Source organism: Lissotriton vulgaris, chromosome 1_1, assembly GCF_964263255.1.
Source record: "Lissotriton vulgaris chromosome 1_1, aLisVul1.2, whole genome shotgun sequence".
Lineage (NCBI taxonomy): Eukaryota > Metazoa > Chordata > Amphibia > Caudata > Salamandridae > Lissotriton > Lissotriton vulgaris.
Genome location: NC_141685.1, coordinates 1,962,808,062 through 1,962,818,841, shown reverse-complemented (window position 1 = coordinate 1,962,818,841; position 10,780 = coordinate 1,962,808,062). Strand labels below are relative to the sequence as shown.

Below are 10,780 nucleotides of genomic sequence, written 5' to 3'. Positions count from 1 at the left end.
GCTGCAGCATGCACACGTCCCGCCAGGCACATCGATTCCAGAGTTTAGCTCGACTGAGACACAGATCATGCTGGGTGGGCTGGGTGGAGGGGGTGTGTCCAAAATCTACTCCACACTGATCATTAAGGCCCCAGACACATTGACTGCTCTTAGAACCCGCTGGGAGGTTTGAATAGAAGGGGTAATGTGCACAGACGTCTACTGCCAGAAAACACAGTCAAGGCAAAATAGGAATACATCATGCAAAAGATGGCCATTTCCAACACTCACACACTGTGTAATACAGTGATGTATGCCTTGAGATCAAAGTCTTCAATTTATTCCACTTCATATTCCACTCCAGCTACCCAATCCTACTTAGGATTTAAAGCTCACTTTTCCCTGAGTTCCGCTTCACTGCCTCTTATTGAACTTGCGGTAAAGGCCTAAAACTGCTGATTGCGTAAATTGGTATATCTTTTGGGAAAGGTTAAAGTCCTGTGGTGTAACTCAGCCCTGCTAGGGGGTGTTCACTCAGAAAATTATGCTAGAGTGCAGCATGGAGACATACATTTATTTATGGATATATTTTGTGTCTTGAATGATTCACAACAAGAATGTCTTTTAGTTCATGCCCTTTTTCCTTCGTATATTGCTGACATACAAAATAGTTTTGCTAACTATTCCCCTAATCTTGATGATTCAGAAGTTAAGGTTTTAATGTATGCAGATGACTCAAATATCCTGGACTTGAATCAGATAGGCTGACATGGTTAACTAGAGGTGATCAAAGACTACGCAACTTTGGATGCAGCATATCAGGATCTCTTGGAATCTCTTCCAGAAATCTCAATATCTTGAAGGGGTAAACAATAAAAGTATTTAGGTCCTAATTTTCGGTCTTTGCAAAAACAAAGGTCAAAAGCACATTATGCAACAAACCCTTATGATTACCATGTGAAACTAAAATAATTTCTATCATATTATATGGGCTTCTATGGTTGCCACAAATTACTTTTACAAAGGCAACCAAAATTGAATCAAATATTTGTAAGAGCGTCTGCTAGTCTCACACAACAGAAGCTAATAGATTGGAGTTTCAGATACATAGTGTAATTGCAAAAGGATTTCTGCAAATTATAAATGTATACTATGATTTGCTCCAAAGCTCAACCATGGTCAATAAGTATGACATTCTAAGAGAAATGGATAAGTTTGAAGTGTATCCTTTCCACTTCAGGTCACTCTTGAAAGAAGCATTAACATTTGTAGATTGAAACAAAGAGTAGCACCTAAAAGAGCTCAAAAGGATCATTTAATAATATTGCTTATATAAAATCATTTAATGTGGACTTCAGGAATTTTTAAAATTTGGCTCAATCCACCCAATACCGTTGTTTCTTAATTAAGATGGGTGGTTTTCAGTTTTACTGAACACCTCACTTAGATGTAATGGGGAGACACATCAACTTTAAAACAGGTGATTTAGTAATACATGGGGATGAAGGGGATTTGCATAAGGTACCTCAAAAAAAGTTTGAACATGGGTATATGTTTTATGAGTATGTCCAAATTTAAAGCAACGTTGTGGTTTTTTATTAGCCCCCTGTGTCAAAAATTTTGCTTTTGAAAAGTGAATGAAAAAACATTGTTTTTATATGAGGCAAAATCAGTGAATATTTGCCTTTATCTTGTAATGTTTTAAGGTATTACATTTAAAGGAATGAGTATTACAGAGGTTATGTAATTTAATTGTGGTACTTCTCTGGAGACTTTAATGTATTCTTCTTTTTCAATAAATAAAAAAATAAACCTTACTGCTGCCACCTAACCTTCTTTCAAACATCTCTGCACTGTTTTTAGGACTCTCAAACGTGGTCATTTGTATTCAATACAGTATCTCAGAGCACTCTCATCACCTGCCCTTACAATGAAACTTACCCTTCTCTGATTGCTGTTAGAAGGCTTCTGCACCATACAAGCAATGGCAAGTCTTGTTGATTTCCCCATAGCACAGGTTTACTATAGCCAGAGCCGCTAGTATTTTGTGACGGTTGAGTTTTCCACATGATTGGCTGCACTTGCCATTTAATGGATTATCCACTTCGTAATTTCCAAATTCTAATGAAAATGGTATCTAATTCAAACTGACAAAAAAAGTTGCTAAAATGCCACCATGCATGTTTCACTATACTGTAACAAGTTAACAAGTTGCCTTTAGATCATGGATTGCTGCAGTTACATAGTAAACCAATAGTAGCAAAGTTAAGCGTTTGCCTAGATATTGTTCACATGTGTAAAAATGACCAAAAATGGAAATTCTCTAAATAACTGAAGTACTGCACAAATATTTTGGAAAATGTATTTTTTCTCAGTTGTCTGTACAGACTTCTGGATTCCTTTGATGTCAAATTCATGCATACTTAAACCTGAAAATTAAAACAAAATAAAATCCGATTTCCAAGCCAGCAACTAAATTGCGGGTCATGTATCCATTTACAGATATGACATGGGCCTTTTAAACGATAAGAGAAACAGTATCATGGTACTGATAGTAACTTGTGCAATGCTTAATGACCAGCCTTGATAAATAGGAAGATCCTGAAACATGTTTTCACAAGGTTGAAGCAATTTGGGTGGCTGAATAACATCATAAGGAAGGCTTATGATCTTAGGCTGTTAAAGGGCAACATCCAAAGAGAGGTTTTCTGAAAGAAGAAAAATAAATTATTTGTACAGTACTAACAGTTTTGTGATTGAACCAAAAAAGAGATTGTTATACAATGAACTGTTGAAAGAAAAGCAAAAAACTATACTGACCATAAACGGATGGTTTAATAAATGGAAAGTGTTGGAAGACCATGTGTCGCCGGAGTGTTACATAAAATGGATTTGGTTTGCAAGTTCCTTGAAGGAGTGCATCCTGCTGGAAGAATATGTACAAAATGTTTAATACTAGAACCTAAAAACTAGTTCTGTGTGCACATTCTTTTATGCTAGAGCCAGGCTTTCTCTCCAAGAGCCTAAAATATAAAGCTATTACACTAGTATAATTTGTTTACTCTAATCAAGGTATATTTCAAATATACTAAATGTTTTAATAAGTAAATAAGCCCAGAGCTTTAGGATGTTGGATTTATTTAAAACCACTTATTAAAATAACAACAATTTTTCAAAACATTATTAGATATTTGTTTGAATCAAAATATCACCAAAAAAGAAGACCCTGTACCAAGAGTAAGACTATGAAAACGTCAATAAAGTGCAAAAACAAACGTGTAACACAGTATATAAAATTGAAACACAACTAATGGTTTAGGAACACATTCGGTAAAACCAAAAGACCCAGTCAACATCAATAATATTTTAACAACATGAGAAGTCATATTTTTGTACTTCGCTATAAATAACTTCCAACACAAATTACATTCTGAGCTTTAAAGTGAAAAATAAAGAATACAACATAAAACATGGAAATATGTTTTTAGCCTTGCTGAAAATGAATGAATTCTGAAGAAAAAAAAGCATTTGTAATGAAAGAAATGAAAAGACAAACGCAGGGATGTGTGGGTGAATTGATTCCAGTATTACAAAAATAACATCTCACCAGGAATAAAAACGTGTGTATTAGTAAGTGAGATTGACAGGTTTTTTTCAGTTTAAAACTAGGAAATTAAACTGTATTATATTCATCTTTTCATTAAGCAGCCAAAGGCTATTCAAATGCAGGACTGTATTACCTAAAGAATTATGCAACAGCAAAAGCTCACAATGTTCAAATACATTAAAGGAATAGCAAGAATAAGAATAGGAAATTGACAACGCTTGCTTGAAGAAAAAACAACTTTGAAAGTAAACCAGCAGCATACCAAATCAAAAAGTAGCACAAGTTCAATCAATCGGGCTTAATACAAATTAAAATAATGACTTCTTTATACTGTGAACATGGCAAACTAGACAATGAACAAAGTGGCTTAACTCAAATGTCCATTGCATAAATTAATTAGAGAGATATGGAAACTGATTTTCTGAATTACATATTCTAAAGAGTGATTCAGTCTTGCAGCTCAATTAAGCTTAGGCATCGATACAAAGTTTTCCACCCATCATGTCAATGAAGAACTATAGCGATGGTGCTTCTGTGTGTTGCATGGGCCAATCAATAATTGACTTGACTTGCCAATTCATTTTACTTGAATTACTAAAACAAAAATTATCTTACCATGACTCAATATACGGAGCCATCTCTTCAGAATTCCAAAAACTAAGTAGTGCGTTTATTCACCATATACAGCCCAACAATAGTTTCCAGGCACTTGTAAGCAAATATATGGAGTATATCAGTGGAATATAGAAATACAATTTATACACCAAGAGTGATCTATGAAGAAATAAAACTATGTCTCTGAAGATCAATGAGTTTGAAAAGTAATAAAATAGTCACTAGATGGGAAAGAATAATAGAAATATGATTTAAGAAATGTGGTCCCACCAAAACCCACTTGAAGGGGGCATCCACACATATGGAAAATGTTTAATCAATAAACAGGATGACGATTCTAAATTTAACAGATGACTGAGAAATATAAGGCGGTTGAACAAACAATGGTACAAGAAAACCCATGGCATAAAAAGTGAAACCCTATATCTGCAAAAATGGAGCAAATTATATTAGAAATCAAAAGAGTAATAAGTGTGAAAGAACAGCAAACAAAACACTACCAAGAAGATACAATCAGATAAGAAAAGGAAAAACCATTAATAGAAAAATGACACTCAGCATCATTTGCTAAAGTTTATCTTCAGAATGAAATCCCAATTTAATTTTCAGGAATTTCACACAGAATTGTGATGTAGTAGTACCTTTAGTAAGAGAAAAATAACCACCTATCGGCCATTTCCATCAAACAAGGGTGATGCTTTTATTTCATGCATGTTCACAGTTAAATCACTCAATGATAACTCCATTTCAGTGCAACATAACTTGAATAGAAGTTGAAAGTTCAACGTTCTGAAATACGCTACTTTTATCTTAAGCTAAAATTCAATCCCTTCATAAGCAAAGGCTCAAAAAATCTGTTTTTCAAAATACAAAATATAATTTTGCTTGATTTGATTGTGAACTCAAAATTGATTTTTGCAGTACTTCAAGTAGTTTGAACAGGTTGTCTTTGGAAGAGAATGTCATACAAAGAGTTGAGTTCCTTGCAAAAACTACACTTTCTTATAAAACGTCAGGTCTGCTCATGTGGAAGATGTGATGAAAACTTTAGGAGTACAGTAGATAATATAACATGCATTAGCATTGTACAGTTGAACGTAACATTTGATTGTAATTGTACATCTCTTCCTGAGTTAAACACCATCACCAGCTGCAAATCCAGTATTTTTTTGGCAAAACACTCCATTCAAATAAGGCAACTTAAATTTTGCTTCATTTTGAAGTTGATCCTTGTTCTCCACCATTTGTCCTGCCATGTTATTGTAAGATGGTGTGTGCCAGGATATGTTTTAAAATATGTTCCTGTAAAAATAGACATTGTGTTTCTATTTTTTGAAAACTGTATCAAATCATCATATATTGTGGGATCTGGAAGATTTCAGTTGAACAGACTCAAAACTGTTCCCTTTTTCCTATAAAAAAACAAAAAAAAAGATAGCATTATCAGTTGTTCTGTAAATCTGATTTTTTTTCATACAATCCTTACCACCTATGCTGATGAGATTTGGTAACTTTTTCTAGCTGACCGTGTCCAATGATGTTCCAGACTGGAGGAGTACATAAAATGTTCCCAAGTAGGTAGTGAGCACAGGGACTACAACCCCCTCATTATACTACAGCAAGATTGATGCTTGGTATCCGCTAGTTGATAAGTAGACAGTATATACTACCAGTGGGTTCAGACGAGGAAAGTACAATTGCTTTAAAGAGTTTACATTTATCCTGATCACCTAGGAGAACAAATTAATGATACAAAATCAACTTGGATGCCCACAAAGACAACTAAAAATTAGACTGACACTGGGAGCTGAAACTGTGCACAGTATATTAGAATTCATATGTTGTGTAAAACAATATATCTACTAATATCTTAAAGACACAGAGCTGTTCCACAACATATAAGGTTACATAAATAAGTGCCATATACAAGGTATATTACAAAAAATACAATCCAAATAATAGACACTCGACATTATCAACAAACATAGAAAAAATGACTTAATTGGGCATCTGTAAGTCCTTAGTTTATATATTGAAACATATGTCCTTATTCTTTGGACGTAGATATGTTAGATACTGGAATGGAACACCTATTCTTTACGTTGATGTTTCGACCCTCAATGAAACATGTGTATCTACAACACATCACACTGGGTCTTCTTCAGGACTAAGAATTTCAAGAACAGCCTGCTTTGAAGGTCCCTTATTTGCTACAGAAGAGTAGGGAACACAAAATCTTAGAAGTCATCACTGTGGGCCTTAATATTCTGTTATCTCATGCGCATTGAGGAGAAAGCCACACATCTAAATCCTTTGTGTGTGCTGAGGTTAAACATAGGAACCGATTAACGCTTCCTGAAACCAAGTGATTTCCTAATTATCTGACATTTTGTGCAAATCAAGAAGAAAGCCAAGCATCTAAATCCTTTGTGTGTGTTGGGGTTAGACACAGGAGCTGAATAATGCTTTCTGGACTTCAAAAACCAAGTAGTTTCTTCAGTGACAGTGGTGAAGGAATCAATCAGCCTTTCTTAGTGGCTTGTCCTGAGTCTACTAATAAGTAGAAGCAGATCCCATCTTACTTTATCACAAGGTGAAGATTGTCTGAACAAGATTAGACTCGTGAGGCTGTAGTAATGTTTGTCACTTCATACAGGCGTCACCAGAATTATTTTCTTACCTTGAGTGGTTGGACACGTTTAATGATAGCTGTCTCAACTTTTTCTATTACTATTGGAGCAATGTGTTTTCTGTTCTAGAATATTAATGTGATTTGTATGTAACTGGTGATTTTCATTTTACATGAAACATGTGCATCATGAATCACTTGGAACTATTTGTAACACAAGATTGTGTTTGCAAAGGTGCACTTGAAAACATATGCTTTTGCTAATACCTAGGGATTTAATCACATTTTTCTTTCTAGACCTTCCCTGTAAATGTAGGGATACTCAACTGGAACACAGATTTTACTCTATCTGCATAATGTGGGACTTATGTTTGCGCAAAATGGAGAAATGCCATTAATGTATGTCTTAGTTTCAAAAAGAGTTTAGGGGATTTATTGTCCCACATTTCTATAGAAACCCAGGTGGGAGTCTCTTTCCTGAAACAAATAACTCTGATCCCAAAAATATTACTTTGAAAAGCAAAGTTTGGATTGTCTGAAATTCCGTTTGTACTCTGCCTTGGCAAGTGTTATAACTATCCTGTTTATATGTTGAAGGCATTTGCCTAGTTCATCCTCTGTGATGTATATATTATCGACATAAGAGATCACATTTAAATTATCTTACGATAACTTAATTATTCTGGCTGAAAAACCCCTTGCTCATTTTGCCCTTGAGGCAATTCCATGAAGAAGGTCTGTGTTCTCCCAAATGAGAATGAGGTTAAATAATATGCTTCAGGACCTGGACTCTAGAAAATGGATTCCCTATATCTATTGTTGTTTCTATTTTTTGTGTGTGAGATGCTTAGTTAATTCAGTAGTATGTGCATTTTGAATAGCATAGTTTTACAACGTTGGTTCAAATTGTGATAGACCAATACTCATCTCTAAGATTTATTTGGCTTCAATACTAGGAAAATCAGGGGATTCATACGTTATGGAAAAGGGATGAGGATTTACGGATATTGCAACTCATCCAAAATTAGAGTGTGGTCCCACTTGGCCTCTGGTTTTGTTAGATAATGGTTCTGGACTTGCAGCTCATCTCTCAATGGGGTTACACAGACAACTGCATTTCTGTCCAAGCCAGCTTTACTTTTGTACAGCGCTGGAGCCATTTGTAATTTCGGTTGTGTAGTGTTATGAACCCCGATGTACCCCAGTACAGGCCTAAGTAGTTCCTTGACCTTTTACCTACATTTGTCCTACCTTGCTCCACATAATGGTTCTAACAATGACCTTTTACCTAGTTAGATGCTAAATTAATGTTGTGTGGGTTTTCTCCGACAACTAGCATAATTTATTATAGATGAGGGTTCTTAGTATCACAGCATGATTACCATCTTCTCCATAATACCTCTGTACAAAAATCCCAGCTATCGTCATCCTTGGTTGACTTGCTACATTATCATGACACATCTAGATAGAACCCGGAGGGTACCTTTCGGGGATATAAGTACCACATCTTCGCTGGGCAAATCAGAGGAGAAACTTCCCCGTTGACATGAGACGCTGAAGTCCCTGCACGCAGACACACCAGCATGTAGTGATTCGACATTCCTCGTGGGGTCTCCAACTAGAGATCAAGACAGAGTCCTTCATGCTCTCTCATCAAGTAATGGGGTTTGCTCTTTCCTAGGGGGATTCTTGGCTTTCCACCAACATACATGGTAGATATACTTAGCTAGCCTTAGGATCTTAGGAATAGGCATGATTACTGCCATGTATCTATATGCTTGAATATATTCACTGTTTTAGCACCATGGTAGAATTATACCTTTTATTTACTCTGTTGGTGCTCATAATGATAAATATCTGTTTCTATCTAATGGTTGTTGCAGCACACATGTTTTAAACTAGAATGATTCTGGTTCAGTAAATACTTATTGAAGACCTTCTCACTGTTTATTCTATGTATCTCCCTGAGTTAAAGTGAGCATGAGTGACTGAGTGAAAAGTACTATGCTGTTTCCACGATCCCCGAGGGGTCAGGTTTGTCATGTTCAATGGTTGCCAGAAACTTTTCACTCCTTGGTAAGGTTGTGGGGCTTATAGTGGTATTGTGAGCCAGCTGGTCTACCGACTAACATATCCTGTGGGTGTGTATGGAATCAGTCGTGTGGGGATGTCTGGAATCAGTCTGGACGCCAGTCCCTTAGTTTATGTTGACTAAATGCGCATATCCTGTATAGATTTATAGGAACTACACAACAGTAGCATGTTGGTCCTTAACTATCTGGGGCATTAAAGAATAAAAGCTTCCATTATTAACTTCCTTCCCTAAAAAGAACACTGAATCCAGTTGGTAGGGTTTCATGAGCATCCAAAATGGGGTTTTATTTAGTTTAGTTGAGCAATACCCCATAGTTTTATTTACAGTCTGTGGAATACTGGCAATTGCTTTTGCGTGTGTAGGTATCTGAAGAGATCCTGTGACCTATGTTTTATAGGCCATATCCTGGATGACATACTGCATTATTCTGTGCATATGTTTATTATTTCTATCAGAATTTACCTACCCTTTCTTATGGGAAGTCGGTCCTGAACCAGATGTGCTAAAGACATAGCTACTATTGTCCGTATGCATATCTTCTGCAACAAATTTGGTAGTCTCCCTTACAAAAGGATTATATATTCTATACAGGTTAAATGCAACTCAACAAACACATATGGATCTTAGGATTTTGGAATGGAAGCTGTGGATGGGGAATGCCAATCTATGAATAGAATACTTGAGTAAAATACATATGCTCTGCCATTACCACCAATGTAACTGTTGTATCTGTATATTGCTTAGTTTATGTCTTGCGCTTTAAGAGCCATGTTCCATTTGGACTCTTGGTGGGGACGGTGTTCTATGTTTGTGTATCTGGCTGACAGTTGCCTGCTAGCCTTTATGGGAGCACCAACTATTCTCTGTTGCTCATAATAAATATTATTGATTCATTTACAAATCATTGGTAGCAGTCTTCTTCCCCTACAGCAAATGGCGACGATTGGCCAGTGGCGTAAGGAGGAGTACACAGTGAGGTAGAACCTATGTTGGTGAAAAATAACAACAACGCGTGGAAACAAATATATTTGGAAGTGGAAAGAACAAACTGTAATAAGGATTTTGGTTTTGTTTGCCTGGGGCAAAAATCGGCGAGAGGAAAAGGAGAATCGTCGAAAAGGACACTTATACAAACGACCAGAGGAAAGACGGTAACTTGTGAGATGTAAGAGTGGGAGTGCCTTCATCTTCATTGAAAGTATCGTAATTGGTGGCAAGTGTGTTGCGACTTGAAAAAAACAGAAACATTTGAGCTGTGGACGGGAGAGGTAGAGTTAAAAATGAGAGACATTTAAAAAACCGTGGAGTTCGGTTGAAGATTTGACGTTGATCAGCGCGCGTTGAGGTTCGAGTTGACTCGGGTGCCTGTGTATCTGCAGCAGCGTCTTGAGCGTGACGAGGAACGCAGGAGCGCAACACAACATGCGTGGTGACGAAGGACGCTGTAGAGCGTGCATAGTGATGCAGTACGGAGCGGCCATTTTGAGACAACAAGGAGTTACCTAGCAACGCGGAAGGGCTTCACGGCGAGTAGAAGACAGGACAGTGGAAAGAACGGAAAACAGGTATAGCGTATCACCAAGCAAGTGAGGTGAAAGGGTGACTTTAAGGTGTTTTAATGGATAATAACTTTGAGGAAGCGTGTTGAAGAGGACAAGAAACGTCAGCGGGAGGCGGCTGTATCAAAAGTATGCGAGATGGGAGGATTGTGCATTTGAGTGTTGCTGTTGAAAGAGATCTACATTTTGCACATTGACTTCTGTTGAATACTAGATACAGGAGAGTCAAACCTGTATACGCTGTGTGTACACACATTGATTTGTATTGCTATCAGTATGGAGAATCAAAATGTCAT

At 36.6% G+C, this 10,780-nt stretch overlaps 1 protein-coding gene across 1 annotated transcript in view; it reads right to left on the bottom strand.

Moving 5' to 3' along the window:
• Positions 1–3,100: 3,100 nt before the first annotated feature.
• ELAPOR2 (endosome-lysosome associated apoptosis and autophagy regulator family member 2) overlaps positions 3,101–10,780 on the bottom strand; it is a 407,006-nt gene continuing 399,326 nt past the window's right edge. Inside the window, exon 22 of the mRNA XM_086919742.1 lies at positions 3,101–5,613. Coding sequence (XP_086775868.1) covers positions 5,554–5,613 — 60 coding nt within the window. The 3' untranslated portion in view covers positions 3,101–5,553. The remainder of the gene's footprint in view (positions 5,614–10,780) is intronic.